The sequence below is a fragment of the Sinocyclocheilus anshuiensis genome, unplaced genomic scaffold (assembly GCF_001515605.1).
Source record: "Sinocyclocheilus anshuiensis isolate Anshui unplaced genomic scaffold, SAMN03320099.WGS_v1.1 scaffold1127, whole genome shotgun sequence".
Classification (NCBI taxonomy): domain Eukaryota; kingdom Metazoa; phylum Chordata; class Actinopteri; order Cypriniformes; family Cyprinidae; genus Sinocyclocheilus; species Sinocyclocheilus anshuiensis.
Genome location: NW_015546115.1, coordinates 1138301 through 1155822, shown reverse-complemented (window position 1 = coordinate 1155822; position 17522 = coordinate 1138301). Strand labels below are relative to the sequence as shown.

At 37.3% G+C, this 17522-nt stretch overlaps 2 protein-coding genes across 2 annotated transcripts in view; both read right to left on the bottom strand.

Annotated features, from left to right (window-relative positions):
* Positions 1–982: 982 nt before the first annotated feature.
* Positions 983–2440, bottom strand: LOC107700808 (N-acetyllactosaminide beta-1,3-N-acetylglucosaminyltransferase 2-like). The gene has a single exon (XM_016502623.1). The coding sequence runs from the start codon at positions 2438–2440 to the stop codon at positions 983–985; it is 1458 nt and encodes a 485-aa protein (XP_016358109.1).
* A 9459-nt stretch (positions 2441–11899) lies between these two features.
* Positions 11900–17522, bottom strand: part of LOC107700824 (COMM domain-containing protein 1-like) — an 8912-nt gene continuing 3289 nt past the window's right edge. Inside the window, exon 3 of the mRNA XM_016502636.1 lies at positions 11900–12551. Within this exon, the coding sequence (XP_016358122.1) occupies positions 12444–12551 (108 nt within the window). The 3' untranslated portion in view covers positions 11900–12443. The remainder of the gene's footprint in view (positions 12552–17522) is intronic.

The window sequence follows — 17522 nt, the reverse complement described above, 5'->3', positions numbered from 1 at the left end:
AGAACATTTGTTCAAAGTTCTCTGGTCTTTAGTAATGTTCTCAAAACGTTAGCACAGAAACATGATCTCATTCATGCAACTTTTTTACTGAAATGTTTAAACTGGAAGTTCCATCTAATGTTGTTTAAATGTTAAAACTTGTTTTAGAATGTTCAAAGAACATTCAAAAGTAACATTCCTATGATATTTGATTCAGTGGAATGTTCCCTTAACGATTGCGTAAGCAAGAAAAAAATGTTTATCCACACTATTTTTCCCGTAAGTGCGGGCACGGCCATTTGTAAATTTTATGGGTCTGGCTTCTGGTGTCATTCCCTTCCAGCTATTTTTAGCTGTACAAAACAGCTCGTTGTGCTGCTTGATATTGCAAACTGGTGTTTCTTACCATATTAATTTAATGTATTATCTTAATTTTAAAAACTATTATATTATCTTAATATTAATCTTATATTAAAACTATTGTATTTTAAAATCTTTAAAAAAAATGTTTGCGCTACTGTTTTGTAGAGCAAACAGTTTTACCATTTACTGCACGTTGCTATTTTTCTCGTTATTTCCATACCGCGGCTAATGAACCGGAAGTCTCGCACATTCACAGAAAACGGCTTACTTCCAAGTTGAAAAATAAGGTGGATAAAACCTTTTAAAAACTGGATGTTTTGAGAACATTCAGAAATAATGTTTTTATAACTTAATGGGAACGTTAGCAAAATGTTCTTGGAACACATTTTTGTTAGCTGTACGTCAGTAATAGAACAGGGCATTGGGTTCTATTTGCTTCTGTTGCGTCGCTTTGCGCCCTTCGCTTGCGGTGTATTTACGATGTAACATTTAAAAATATATGTTAATGCAACATTAAAAAAACTGTTGAGAGAGAACATTCAGAAATAATGTTTTTATAACTTAATGGGAACGTTAGCAAAATGTTCTTGGAACACATTTTTGTTAGCTGTACGTCAGTAATAGAACAGGGCATTGGGTTCTATTTGCTTCTGTTGCGTCGCTTTGCGCCCTTCGCTTGCGGTGTATTTACGATGTAACATTTCGCTTTTGGGTCATTAATCCAAGACCAGATCTTTATCATGTCCTGGGGGCTCCTGGGATGGACCAGAATCAGCCTTTTGTAAGCACAAGGATTCTCTCTGTGCTTCTCCTCAATGTCAAAGGTCTTAAAGCCCATGTGTTTCTCCGGTACTAGTCCCAGTCTCTTCAGACACATCCCAGTGTAGACGTCGTCTATTGGGTACAACGTGACCAGACGCGAGATCGTTCTTAACCGCAGCCCCAGATTCCCAGAATACAGGTAGCCTCCGCCTCCGGCGTACGGTGGGTAAACTCCTCGAAACACGCTCTCGGGGATGTAATACTTCAGGTGTTTGGTCCGGTGTGGTCCAGCATTGGTGATCACATCGCCAACAAAAAGGTCCTGTGTCTTGGACACAGAAAAGTTGCCCAGGTAAGCCAGCATATGCCGCGTATTGACGAAAACATCGTCGTCGCCTTTGAACACATACTTGGCAGAAGCGCAATGAGTCCCAAACCACTCCAGAAAGAGGACTTCCTTTAAGGTGAGATTGAAGAACGAGTCTCGATAATCCCACTGCAGGACGTCGCCGTACAACGCCGCTTCGTGCTTGACCATGTCCGACAAGTTCGGGAAGTGGTCCGTCGCTGCCGTGCTGCCAAGTAGGAACACCGTCGCAATGCGCCGGCCGTCGAGGATCCCAGCGCGGCCCCATGATTCCCGGATTGCCTGCCGTCGGTCGAAATGTGCCGCAATGGACTTCACTGCAAGCAAGAGGTACGGCGTTTCAGAACACACGTTGGGTGCGTCCGTTATCAAGGGGTACGACCTACATCCCATGTACAACAAGAAGTCCTGGAATCGCTGCGGTAGGGACTTAAAGTCTTCAATCTCTGTCGTCACCCTGCTGTCCGGCTTGCAGGGACTTGTGCGATTCAGCCAACGTGGGATTCCCCGAAAGTCTTGAGGGGCCTCGCTGCCATTTGCAAGTGGCAGGTAGTAGATGTCATCGAGACGCTCCTGCACACGATTCCAGAACACCAGACTGACCTCCGGTTTCTTCCAGAACTTTTTGGGCGTCAGTTTCCAGAGGTACGGCGTTTCAGAACACACGTTGGGTGCGTCCGTTATCAAGGGGTACGACCTACATCCCATGTACAACAAGAAGTCCTGGAATCGCTGCGGTAGGGACTTAAAGTCTTCAATCTCTGTCGTCACCCTGCTGTCCGGCTTGCAGGGACTTGTGCGATTCAGCCAACGTGGGATTCCCCGAAAGTCTTGAGGGGCCTCGCTGCCATTTGCAAGTGGCAGGTAGTAGATGTCATCGAGACGCTCCTGCACACGATTCCAGAACACCAGACTGACCTCCGGCTTCTTCCAGAACTTTTTGGGCGTCAGTTTCCCTCGATTGTACATGTCTCGGCCCTGCCCGTAGCTTCGGGACACTTCCACCACGACGTAGATGAGGAAGTTGGCTAACATCAGCAATCCCAGCACTTTGGTGGTCTTCCAGTTGCTGTTCATCTTGAAGATGCCCTCACCACCTGAAGACACAGAAAGAGATTTTTTATATGTTGGGTTACAGTCTGGGAACAGAGGTGTGGAAAGGTGAAAGTCTACAGAACGTGGTGGAGAAAGTGGGATAGGCAAACCACAATGACCTGGAAAGTGGAGGAAGTTACATTAGTAACTATGCTAGTTACATTAGTCAAAGCCAGTTAGTATGGACTTGAGCTGTGAGTGTTTGATCCATCGGCATACAGAATGTGTTGAAACCTCAACCATACACCAAAATAAAGATATTTACATTTTTAAAAATAAAGGTTCTTTAGCATTGATGGTTTCATGAAGAACATTTAAAATCCTTTTCCATTCCACAAAAGGTTATTTATAGTGGATATAGTGGTTCTTTAGACTATTAAAATGTTCTTCACACTAAGAAAATAATGGTACTCTTAAAAACTGTTCACAGAAAGGTCCTTTTGAGAACTAAATATGATTCTTCTATGGCATCACTGCAAAAACACCTTTTCAGAACCTTCATTATAATGGCATCTATGGTTCCATTAAGAATCTTTAACATCTGTGGAACCATTTCACTAAATGTTCTTTATAGTGGAAAAAAGATTTTTCAAATGGTCTTTACAATAAGAAAAGGTGAAATGTTCTTTGGGGGATTCAAAAATATTTTTTATCATCATCTATCTTTTCTAAAAAAAAAAAACTGAAACAACTTTTTTCCATGCCACAAATTCTTCTTATTTTTCATTACATTTTTTTTTTTTATAAATCACTTGAATTTATTTTATTTTTTTTACATATATTTAGTTTAAAAAAGCATAAAAAATTACTCTAACATGAATGAAAATTATGTCACATAATGTTGTGGGTCACATTTAAAATGGTCAAAACTATTGGTTTTGAGGAGATGAGAGTGCTAAAGGCTTGTAGTGTTTATGTAGCACATACCTCAACCCAAAAAAGCAGCAGTGGGCTCATGCAAAGCCAGAAACTAACCACAACGGATACATAATTCCTCAACCATGAAGTGCAATGAACAACCTTTGCATGTCAGTTTTAGTAGATGAATAAAAAGAGCTTAAATAATTCATCCAAAAATTTAACTTCTATCATTAATCATTTCAAATGCTGCATTTTTTTCCATGCAACACAAAATAATATTTTTATTATTCGTTTTTTTATTAAATTTACAGTTGTTTTTAACATATTATTACTCCAAAATTAATACAATAAAACACCATAAAAGCACAACTGGTACTTGCATGTCTTTTGAAGTGAAATCATAGCTTTGTGCATCATTTTGTTCTACACACAAAGCTGTAATATGATTTCATAAGGCTCAGAAGAAGAAAAAAAAACTCTTCTAGGGTGAGTAAAAATAATTTAAATTTCTGGATGAACTATTTTTGTGTGAAAGAACCAGCTAAAAACATGAAGAGTAATGAAACATTAAAGTAACGGCTGGTCTGTTACTCACAGCGAGGACATCTGCAGGGTAAGTCTAGGGTGAGATCCATGAGTGAGTCCGGTGTGAAGCGTCCAGGGTTTCTTCTCCTGTAACTGTACCTGAAAAGTAAGGGATGAACCTGCTGCATATTAGCCAATGTTTGATATATCGAACCCAAGATTTCTCTCTGTTTCAGACTCCACACCATTCTACGTTGTGCTTCCTTCTCTCATTCATTCGTAAACATCATGTGTTCCTCATGACACCAATTACAGATGTGCAACATCAGACTCTTCGTAGTCTCGTATAATCAAACCTTTGACTAAACAGCTCTGCTATGGTTCACATTGCAGTTTATTTTGACCCAATAAGACAGGAAGAGACCATTTAAAATGTGTAATCCGAGGACATCTGCAGGGTAAGTCTAGGGTGAGATCCATGAGTGAGTCCGGTGTGAAGCGTCCAGGGTTTCTTCTCCTGTAACTGTACCTGAAAAGTAAGGGATGAACCTGCTGCATATTAGCCAATGTTTGATATATCGAACCCAAGATTTCTCTCTGTTTCAGACTCCACACCATTCTACGTTGTGCTTCCTTCTCTCATTCATTCGTAAACATCATGTGTTCCTCATGACACCAATTACAGATGTGCAACGTCAGACTCTTCGTAGTCTCGTATAATCAAACCTTTGACTAAACAGCTCTGCTATGGTCCACATTGCAGTTTATTTTTACCCAATAAGACAGGAAGAGACCATTTAAAATGTGTAATCTCAGTTTGTGTTGATCAAATAGGTAGTTTAGGGATGGGTTTATGTCAAATAGATGATATACCTCAGATTCTGTAATCAGCCCCATGATATTCAGTTTCAAAGATCTGACATCAGCTTGTCATATTGTGCTTTCAATATGCACCAGTTGAAGCTGGTCTGTGATGTAGCGTTGGAGACCAAACTCTTTCAGACTGCAGGAAACCTTCAAAAGCATTTCTCTGTTGGACAACAAATCTATTTTATGACTGCACTTTAGATCTGACCACACTGACACAATGCTATCATTGCCCTACTTTAACACTTTTCGTAACTGAGTGACAGCTTATTAGCACGGTCCAATCCAGACAATGCATTTAGGATGCTATCACTGATTTTATTGTCAGAAAGTGTCTCATTCAATTACAACAATTAAACTCTTCAAAGGCTTCTTTAAACAATTATTCTGAGATATATAGGCTATTTGTGATATCTATAATCAGTGTTGGGGACTTTTATAAGTAATAAGTTACAATATTGCGTTACTAAAAAAAGTAAATGATTGTTACTTTTACGGAAAGTAATTTATGCTCATTTTTTCTTATCTGGGCAGGGCTTGCTTGTTCATTTTTTAGTATAAAAAGTTCTATTTTTGGCAAATGTAAAAGCCCTTTCACACCAAAAGTGAAATGAATAAGCCTCAGGCTGAAGGAAACGTAAATTCACATCTGTACAGTAGAGGGTGCAGCTCAAACAAACCTTTCAGCTGTGCTGCTATTTTGGATTGCATGAAGAATAGAATGCAGCAATTAAAAAAAAATGAAACAAATGTTATGTTTATCTAAAGTCATTTTTGCTTATTACTATGGTTGAACTGGATCATCAAATGCCAGCAGTAAAGACATTGGTTAATAAAAAGGGTTTAAATACATAAAGGATATTTGTGCTATTTAATATATTTAAATACTGCAAGTTTGCATTTCATTGTTTTAATTCATTTTGCGTAATACTGAATCTGTTTTTCTGCAGGTGAGATGAGTAAATGCATGTAAACATCTAGTCTAGACCTACAATACCCATCATGTTTAGACAGCGCAGGCCTGTCGCATGATTGTGTTTTTCAGCAATAGTGTGCACCCTTCATTTACAGAGAAAAGAAGGTCAGGGAAAAATCTGTAGATGGAAAAATCTCCATACAAGCGGTTTTCTTTTTTTCTACTTGTTACTTTGGACTTTTTGTTAGAAAAAGCTGATTTACTATTTATTCAAGTTTTTTAAGGTATCTAATATTTTGATACTTAATTTCCATGATCTAAATATTCTTAAAAATTAAAAGTTTCTTATCATTTGGAAGTGTGTAGGCCTTCTTGCATTATTTTGCTGTTACATTATGATTATATATTCAGTGGCATAAAATGGTCTTTAAAATGACAATAATATCGCTTATCGCGATTATTTCTGCGGCAATATATCGCACAACAAAAAGTTGATATCGTGACAGGCCTAACACACAATGCCTCTGCACCTTACTCATGATTTCTCTCAACATGGGGACAGGTAAGCTGGCATTCATTAAATGGGAAACAAAGTTGTTACTCATTTGAAAAAGTAACAGATATTTTTTTTTTGAAATTATTAAGTAATGTGTCACTTTACTAGTCACTTGAAAAAAGTAATCTGATTACATAACTCACGATACTTGTAATGCGTTACCCTAACACGGTCTATAACACAATTCATAATAATGCCAGTATTTATGCTTTGGCAACGTACTGCCTGGTAATGCTCTTAACAAAAACTGCTTGAGTGGCTTACTGTTGCTATTACGTCCTCAGGTGAATGCAATTTCTGTTTACCGCTAAGTAAAATAGATCCTAAAAAATGGAACAAACTGAATTCCGTATGGATTTAATGCGGAATGGAAAAAGAAAAACCTGTAAATTACAGGCAAAACACTGTAAATTGCTTTCAGCTGAATCATTTAGACCACTTATTCACTCACTCACTGAATCGTTTAGACCGAATTCTGAGTTAACAGCTTGCTTGGTAAAGCAACACCAAGCGAAGAAAACAAAAACACTGATGTATGATAAAAAGGGAAAATGTGGTTTTCCTTCATATGTATTTAAACTGTGCTTCATCAAGTCCCTTGATGAAAACTGTGATTTTAAAGGTGTAGTCAACATCCCGAAGGCACAGGCTAATGCTTCTGTACAGACACTGTACTGTAAACAGCAAATAAGTTGTGCGTGTGTGTACTGTACATTAGATCTTTGACTTGCCTACACATGTTGATACTCTTATCATTACAAGGAATTTTCAGCTAGCCTATTTTTGTAAGTGTATTTTTGTAAGCTTTATGTGAGTAACAGACTGAAATTCAATAGCCTATTTACAGCAAATCCTCTCAGATCAAACATGACACTGGTTGTTGGACATCAATAAAAATCGAACAGTTCTCAAATACGTCATAACTCCAATTTCATGATGTGCACCATATCTTATTAAAGAAGGTTTTCAGCGACATAAATTCAGTTGTTTTCTTCTCCCACGTAACTATTGCATGACTGATGGATTATGGCACATATAGCCTACTGTTAGCCTACACTCTTAAAAATAAAGGTGCTTCCAAGCGATGCCATAGAAGAACCATTTTTGGTTCCACAAAGTACCATTCAGTCAGTCAGTTCTTTAAAGAACCATCTCTTTCATACCTGAAGAACCTTCTTTCAACACAAAGAACCTTTTGTGAAACAGAAAGGTTCTTCAGATGTTAAAGGTTCTTTATGGAACCATTTAGAAAAAAAACGTTCTTCTATGGCAGGGGTGGCGAACTCCGGTCCTGGAGAACCTACCAAAAGGTCAACAATGAAGATGAGGTACTGCTCATTTATATATCACAGGGGTGACGAACTCCGGTCCTAGAGAGCCGCAGTCCGGCAGAGCTCAGCTCCAACCCTAATAAAAACTGACCTGCCTGTAGCTTCCTAGTAACCCTTCAGACCTTGATTAGCTTGTTCAGGTGTTTGATTAGGGGAGAAGCAAAACTCTGCAGGGCTGCGGCTCTCCAGGACCGACGTTCGCCACCCCTGTTCTATGGCATCGTAAAGCACCTTTATTTCTAAGAGTGTATTATATTTTTGGGAGACATCCAATGGTCATTGTACTTGTATGGATAAGATCTACAGTATGCAAAAAGTCTTTAATTCAGACAGGAGACCTGAGAAAATGACAATTTCCCTTTTTTTGGTGAACTATCCCTTTAAAGATTTGACAGAAAGATAGATATTCGCATTAATTTTTTTATTGTAACTAATAATAAGTCAAATCTTTTATTTGCCCTAATAAAGATAAGGGTGGTGCAGGTGAACAGACCTATCAAAAACAACGACATTCGTATCATGTAGTAAAATACATCTGATTAGCAATTTTTAAAAAATGTAATCATTTCGACTACCTTATTTTGGCATTTAGAAGTCTTAACTCGTAAGTGTAACCTTGTCTGAATTTACCTGTGCGTGAGGGTCTGTTCTCACCTGTATAGCAGCGGTCCACAACAGTTTCTTCTTCACAGACATAACATTTTCCTCTATCTTTTGCTCTCAGTCCGCCGACCGGAACTGTTGTTGTTTATTTCTTTACTGAATTTCTGAAGTCTCATTTAAAGTCAGTAATGCAGATGAAGGTGCCGTGTGTGCTTGAGTCAGGTCAGAGTCTCCTCCGCCGACTGCGCGAGCGCCTCCCTCACGACGGACGTGAGCACGCACGCCTGCGTACAGGCTCAACTACGCGCGCCTGGACCAATTTTGTATAATCTCCTCACCAACACACGGGTCAAACACACTTGTGAGGACGTTTGATATGCTCGTAACTATATACAATGCTCACAAATCGTATTGTGCACTTTGTCTGCAAGATGTCCTTAAGGTGTATTTGCATTCTGATTAAGGCTTAAAACTTGCCTCAGGGTAACACAACGATTTTCTTCACTTTGCAAGCAAATGATGCATTAGGCCCATGCTTAAAAACAACACTTAAGCCCACACCATAAGCCCTAGCGGTCTTTTAAAAATATATTTCTGCATCACATGGAAGAAGGAATTTTATATTGATTTTTTTGTCCATTAAAAATGTGATTGACTGCATTTTAAAACTTGTTTTTTCTTTTTTTTGTATGTGGAAGTGCTTAAAGGGGTCATATGATGCGATTTCAATTTTTCCTTTCTCTTTTGAGTGTTACAAGCTCTTGGTGCATAAAGAAGATCTGTAAAGTTGCAAAGACTAAAGTCTCAAATCCAAAGAGATATTCTTTATAAAATTTAAGCGTCAACCACGCCTACCTAAAACGGCTCGTTCTAACATGCCCCCACATATCTACCTCACTATGTGGGAAGATTTGCATAACGCCGCCCAAATGTTCACGCAAAGAAAGAAGGCGTGACTTTTATTCTCGCTGTAGTATTGTTGCCACTGTCATGTCGTGAAGGCGCTGTGTGATTCGTTGTGAAAGCGAAACTACTTTGTTTGGTCTTCCAAAAGATGACGATATCGCTTCATCATGCCTGGAGCTGATCTGTGCTGGTCGCTGAGGAAATACATCAACTTCGCGCTATGGATCACCGGATCGGCTTTCACTGTGGACGAAGCGGAGTCCAGCCCGGGGTCGTCACATGTGGTTGCCGCAGGCATCACAGTATGGTAAGGGACCTAACATTTCCGTCACACGCTTGAGGAACTCGGCCAATCACAACGCACTGGATAGCTGGCCAATCAGAGCACACCTCGCTTTTCAGAACGATGAGTTTTGTAAAAATTGACGCGTTTCAGAAAGGCGGGGCATAGAGGAGAAACAATAATGTACAGTATGTGGAAAATAATTTTCAAATAATTTGTTTTTTGAACCTTAAACCGCATAAACACATTTCATTACACCAAATACACAAAATAATGTTATTTTTAGCAACATCATATGACCCCTTTAAATGTGTTTGTTGCCTAAAAGCAATGGAATACAGCTGTAGCCATAAATATTACTGCACTTATTATGTAGTATTTTTATTTATTGGTATTTTCCATTATTAAAGAATTTATCCTTTTAGTATTTATTCCTACTAAGTCAAATAAGGCATAATAAAATCATTCTCTGCTGTTTTTAATATTAGTATTCTGACAGAAAACTGCATGTGGCACTCATTTGCACTACAAATATTTTGTTAAAACTCTTTTTGTTATTTTTTTAGTAATGAGCTCAATTTTATGTAAAAAAAAAAATCTATTTATTTTTTTCAGATCAAATATTTTTCTAACAATATTCTATTCTGTTCCATTCTATATTCAGCACAATAACACCAGGACACCAGCATTAACAGTTAGTTCTGTCAGTATCAGGCTACTAAAATGAACAAATGACTCATTTGATTGTGACCATTAGTTAGCAACACATTCACATAAACGCTTTATGCAGACTGTTCAGAAGGCTTCAGGTGCGATCATCACTAGTAACCTCATATGATACTTTTCAAAGGCCGCAGTTACACCCATTGTCTTCTCATCTGAATAATTAACAGGACATCCACCAGCTTTTAAGCTGGTTAAACCACACATTTGCTGTAAAAGACAGAACGGGGACCATCTGTTTGAGCTCCAGCAGGAACAAAAGCACACAGATGTGTTTGGTCTACGATAAACACACATCAATCCTCATCTGGTTCATGTCCATGTATTCACACCTGTGAGACAAGAGACACGTCTCAACCTGTTCCCCTGAAGGGTAGATGGTGTAAACCCATTTTAAATATTTAAACAGGATGGGTGGCATCCAAATCCATTAGTAAATACTGAGTCTCCAAACACAGACATAGACTAAACATGATACAGGAAAGAAAAATAAATCACAAAGGGGTACAAAATAGCATCCAAAACTGTTAAAAAATAAACTCAAAACGTCAGTGGATGTTGTCCTGTCACCTCAAGAGGAAATCACATGAAAGCTAAAAGTCATTTTATTTTTTAATCATTTTATAATTTATCATTATTGTTCTTATTTATTATTACAATTATAGTTTTAAAAATAAATGATGAATAAACATAAAATTACATTATAACAAAAATAAATACATTTATGCATGCCGTTTTGTTAAATATCGGTAAATCTAATCTTTAAAAACAAAATCAAATCTAAAATACTACAAAGAAATGACATTTGTGTCATAACAAGCCACCAATTTTGACCCTATCATGAACAATATGTCATCTAGGCTTTGTAACATATGGGAACAGTGGGCTTATCTCTTCTCAATATAACTTTGACTTTCAGAATGATGACCTTTGCTCAAAAACACAGCAGTGATAAAGGTGGATTATGATATTAGTATCACAGCAGTTCCTAGAACACTAAATCATTTAGTACACATAATAAACATTAACTCACATGAATTAAGAAGATTTCCAGGTCCACGTCAGGTCATTGAGTCACCTGCGCTGCCACTGCTCACCATTTATCTAGTTATTAATTTAGTTACTTAGTGACTACATAAAAGCGCCATTAACCCTGTGAAGTGATTTAATGCACAGCAAATAAATCTTGAAACAAGGACTGAAAACTGGTAGGGCGTTAGCAAAGCAAGATCATTAGTTCGATTCACATAGAGGGAAAAAAATAAAAAAATCAGATAGTCTGCCAAAATGTGTAGAAATTTATTTTTGGGTTTCTCTCATAATTACATAGTTAAAGCATAAAAGCACAAGTGTTCACTTAAAGGAATAGTTCACCCAAAAATGAAAATTTGCTGAAAATGTCCTCACCTTCAGGCTAACTGAGATGTAGATGAGTTTGTTTCTTCATCAGAACAGATTTGGAAAAATGTAGCATTACATCACTTGCAGTGAATGGGTGCGGTCGGAATGAGAGTCCAAACAGCTGATAAAAACATCACAATAAAAGCTGCACGTTTGTAAGAAACAAAGGAATCCATAATATTGCTTTCTTCAGTGAAAAAGTAATCTCTTCGGAATCAGGAGAGAAATATGCACAAGACTCTCATTCTGACGGCACCCATTCACTGAAGAGGATCCATTGGTGAGCAAGTCATGTAATGCTACATTCCACCAAATCTGTTCCCATGAAGAAATAAACTCATCTACATCTTGGATGGCCTGAGGGTGAGTAGATTTACAGCAAATTTTCATTTTTGGGTGAACTATTCCTTTAATACTCAAACGTTAGTACTTCAGGAATATAAATAAACTATGAACTATAAACTATAAAACTAAGGCTGATGATACACGGGGCAACTTTTTGAGCAATTTTGCCAGGCAACTTTTTTTGAGCAACGTTGCTTGGGCACTTTCCCATTGAGAATGGTTAACAAATTTCTATTTGGATAATTTAGATCAGTCGTGGGCTCTTTGTCTCTCCTGGTTGCCCGTTGATGGAAACATTTCCCAAAGTTGCCCAGCAAAATTGCTCAAAAAGTTGCCCAGTGTTTCATCAGCCTAACACAGAATACAGAACCTGAAATCCTGTATGAGGAAATAATCATGAATTTAAAAAAGTAATAGACTCACAGATATCCAAGTTTGAGGTTTGACAATGATTATTTATGATGAATATAACTTTATGACAATACAGCATATAAAACAAGCACATTCCCTCACTTTCTCTCTCTCTCTCACACACACACCTATGAAGAGGCAGATGAGCTCTAGCTGCGGTGCACCACGCTGTCGATGCTCTCCTGAAGTTCTGCCATCTTCTTCAGCACCAGATTCACCTTCTGCTCATCAAACTCCAAACACACAAACTCAGAGCTCTAAAGTACAGAGAGAAAGACACAGAGGCCATTTAGATGCAGTACGAGCAGTGAACCTGAACTGACCCAAATGCACTTTAAACAACACATCAGTGCTCAGTGTCGATGGGTAATTTCAGTAATGCTGCTGACACACCTGTTACAGAGTCAACCTGCATCAACACAATACGGGAAACAAAGTAGCTCCCACTCAAAGAAAAATGACATCAAAAATCCTCAGAATTCTGAACTTATTTAGAATCAGTAAATAGAATGTTTTTTAAACCGTTTGAATGACAATAAAGAACTAGATTTGCATTTCCTGAAGGGTTTCCTGGAATTCTTGATTCTGATTGGTCGTTCAGCATTCTGTGAACAAATGTTTCCATGGTGATGCTAAACTGCATAATTAATCATTGTCTGAACAGTTTTCCTACTTAGTTTCCTATCTCTCTGCACTCTTTCATCTCACAAAATTGTGAATCAATATTTGATGTCCATTATGTCCAAGTGGATTAATGCACATTCAGCCTTCAACTCTCGCCTGGATGCGGATCACCCTCAAGATTTACTTTGTGATAATGACCAGCTGACTACGCTAGTTACCGTAATTACAGAGCAGCAAAAGAACCGTGTCAAAGCGTTTTTTGTAAAATGATCCAGAAAGGCAGAAGAACAGGACTCAGATGACATCAGCAGCCGAAGCAGGTTTTTATGACATCATCGGGATACCCGAAGTGGCTCCTACGCTGTGTTTCCTTCCAACACAAATACAGCCTAAAACCTAAACTAACCTACAACATAAACACTATTTGCTGACTTGCACTGGTGTCTCCTTCAGGAAAGGCAAATTTGGGTAACCCAATATAAGAAATCTCTTATGCTGCTCACCAAGGCTAATCAAAAATACAGTAAAAACAGTAATATTATGAAATATTATTACAATTTAAAATAATTGTTTTCTATTGTAATATATTGTAAAATGTAATGTGATCAAAGCTGAATTTTCAGCATCATTACTCCATTCCTCAGTGTCACATGATCCTTCAGAAATCAGTCTAATATGCTGGTTTTGAGATCAAGAAACATTTCTGATTATTATTACAGTTGTGCTGCTTCATAGTTTTGTGGAAACTGTGATACATTTTGTTCAGGATTCTTCGATGGATATAAAGTTCAAAAGAACAGCATTTATTTGAAATAGAAATCTTTTGTAACATTATAAATACCTTTATTGTCCATTTAGATTTATTTAACATATCCTTGCTAGGGTTGCAAAGGGGTGGAAAATTTCCGGTAAATTTCCGGAAACTTTCCAAAAATCCCTGGAATATTCAAAAAAAAAAATCCGGGAATGTTTGCAAAATTTCTGGAATGTTTCCGAAATTTACTGGAAATTTTCCACCTTTTTGCAACCCTAATCCTTGCTGAATAAAAGTATTAATTTATTTGACAAAAATGTTACTAAATTACAGGGGAAAAAATTAATACATTATTGTTAATACAAAAAATTCATAATACACTGACTAATGTTAATTCATAGAACTTGTATTATTAGTTGTATTCATTGTTAGTTTATGATTTCCAATGCATCAACTAACACAGACACACACACACACACACACACACACACACACAGACACATACACACACACACACACAGGATATATAAACCTGTACACACACACTCACTCACACACACACACACACAGAGACACTAGGGTTGCAAAGGGGTGGGAAAATTTCCAGCAAGTTTCCGGAAACTTTCCAAAACATCCCTGGAATATTCCAAAAAATCCTGGAAATTTTTCAAAATTTCTGGAATGTTTCCGAAATTTACTGGAAATTTTCCACCTTTTTGCAACCCTAATCCTTGCTGAATAAAAGTATTAATTTATTTGACAAAAATGTTACTAAATTACAGGGGAAAAAATTAATACATTATTGTTAATACAAAAAATTCATAATACACTGACTAATGTTAATTCATAGAACTTGTATTATTAGTTGTATTCATTGTTAGTTTATGATTTCCAATGCATCAACTAATGTTAAAAAACTAAACCTTATTGTGAATTGTAACCAGTTACTGGTTGAAAATAGAGAAAAAGTGATAAATTAAATGTCAGTAACTGGGCTGAATTTCACTAGGTAACAAACTAGAAGGTCTCAAATATACATAGTAAGTAGACTAGTAAACTATGCTAGTGCTACATCCACACAGATTCTGACAAGTGCATTTAATAACAGGCGTGACTCTCAGAGCGTCCTGTTTAGCTGCTGCATGAATGAATCAACTGATGTCAAGTTCCTTGTGTGCTCACAATAGCCATATCACATCACCTGTAACCATAGCGACAGTGACTCCAGTAAATATAATAACATTGGAAAGGCTTATCACAATTGACACAACGATATTCAATAAACAAGCCCAATTAAGCTGCAAATTAATCTGTGAAATTGAATTAACTGACAGCGGCTGCAAGCACAGAGCACAGAACTGAAAACAGCAGCATGACCTGAACTCTTCAGAAAAGGTGTGACAGACAACTAGACGACAACAGGTCCGTCCTGAAAATGTAATGCTTTTTCACTCCTATTAATAATTAAACTATAAGTAACCATATTAGTGCTCTAATGCATGACTGCGGATGTGTAAAAATAGTCTCTTCCCGTCCAACACAAACACGGCACTATCTGAAATGATTTGTGGTTTTATCCTGCAGTAATTGATCCCGTGACCCTGAATGAAGAATCAATCTCCTCATTTCAGCTTCATTGCACCCGTGATGAGGGATTTTTCTGCTCTCCTGCTGCTCTGAAGACAATTGAACACTCTACAGTCTTCTATTCTCCGAGCGTGAATCATACAGCGTATAATGCATCTCTCTGCACATGGCACGAATGATACAAAACAATCGGAGCACTCACACTGACAAACAAACGGTGCAGAGGAGAGGAGGCTCTTCTTACAGCGCTAACTCTGCATTTACAAAAATACAATCACCCAAAAAAGAAGGCTGCCATTCTCGTCTTGACTCACTGAGGTTAAACAATAACATTCAGCAGATATTACGGATAAGCATCTCAAATCTGCAAACATAAAAACCCTAAATGAACTTCACAGGAAAGAGCTGATGATAAGCAGAAAGACGTAATGGCAGAATAATAACGGCTAATGTCACTTAATGGGTCTCTGTTTCCTGTAAACCAGACCTCTTGATATCACAGGAGCAAAAGACATGGATTAGAGCTCAAAACCTTATGCACATACTGAAATCAATATATTTCAGGAACATACTGATCCTGCTGAAAAAAACAATAGACACCATTACAAAATGTGTAATGGTTTTACTGGTTATAATGGGACTTGTATTGATTTTAATGGAAACTGTACTGGACCATGTGCATCTCTTCAGGTAATTGGTCGCCTTCTATTGGTGGCTTGTTAAAACCAATAAATCCTAATGGAACATGTCCCAAAACACACTACAGGAAACCATTTTTAATGGTTTTAATGGTTAAAAGTTGATGGTTTGTAATGTTTGTAATGGAATTTGAAGTTCAAAGTATTTTTGTTTTTTTTCAGTATGGGTTTAATTGTAATAATGACCACTACTACATATTTTGATTATAGAAATGCTGAGTGTGTTTCTGTACATAACAAACGGATCATAATATGAAAGCCAGCATAGATAGCATAGACTACACAAATATGCAAGCAAAAAATATAGTCTTACTGTAAGTGACAACTAGACGAGTAAAGTTCGCTAACAAACTTTGAAATTGGCTTGAAAATGCCTCGACTGAAATTTAGACGCAGTTGTAAAAGCTTGACGTTTGAAAGTCTAGATAGATGTTGTTAGCATGTTTCTAGCATGATTAACATGTAGCTAGCATGTTTTTAACATGATTAGCCTGTTGTAAACATGTTTTTACGTATGATTAGCATGTTGCTAGCATGTTTTTAACATGATTCGCTGGTTGTTAACATGTTTTAGTATGATTAACCTGTTGTTAGCATGTTTTTAGCATGATTAGCCTGTTGTTAGCCTTTTTTTGTATGATTAGCATGTTGCTAGCATGTTTCAGCATGATTAGCGTGTAGTTAGCAGGATTAACACATTGCTAACCTGTTTTAGTATGTTGCTAGCATGATTTAGCATGTTGTCTATGATAGTCATTAAGCTTTGCTATTGATAGAAAGCTTAAATATTCTGTAAGCCTTACTGTACAAAAGTTTTCACCCCCTCAATGAAAGTCTATGGGATTTTTAGTGTATTTGGTAGTCTGGTTTTCGAAAACCACAAACCGGATCAGTTAGAAAAGATTTAGCAACTAACTTTAGAACAGTTTGACCTGAGTTTGGTGTTTGTAGCTTTAAAGCTCTAGGGGGAGATCCTGACTAAATTTTGGCTCAGAAGAAGCTTAAATAGCAGATCAGTAAGTTGACTTTTTAAAGCCAACGCAAATAATAACTGACTGCTAAATTATTTAAAATTAATGATTTTATTAATTCAATAAAAATAAACAAATAATCAATCATAAATAAAAAAATTAATCATTTTTATAAATACTAATAAATTCAATAAAAATAAACCTTGAAACCTTGGAGTTGTGATTGACGATAAGCTGCATTTCTCAGACCACATTGCTAAAACTGCCCGGTCCTGCAGATTTGCTTTATACAACATTAGGAAGATCAGGCCCTTTCTTTCTGAACATGCAACACAACTCCTTGTTCAAGCTCTTGTTCTGTCCAGGCTGGACTATTGCAATGCTCTCTTGGCAGGTCTTCCAGCCACTTCTATCAAACCTCTACAATTAATCCAAAATGCCGCTGCAAGATTAATCTTTAATGAGCCGAAAAGAACGCATGTCACACCTCTGTTCATCAATTTGCACTGGCTACCAGTAGCTGCTCGCATTAAATTCAAGGCATTAATGTTTGCTACAAAACCACCACTGGCTCTGCACCCATTTACCTAAATT

What these genes read in the sequence shown, in the direction of transcription:
- LOC107700808 (XM_016502623.1), bottom strand. Translation starts at nt 2,440, where the DNA reads ATGTACAATCGAGGGAAACTGACGCCCAAAAAGTTCTGGAAGAAGCCG.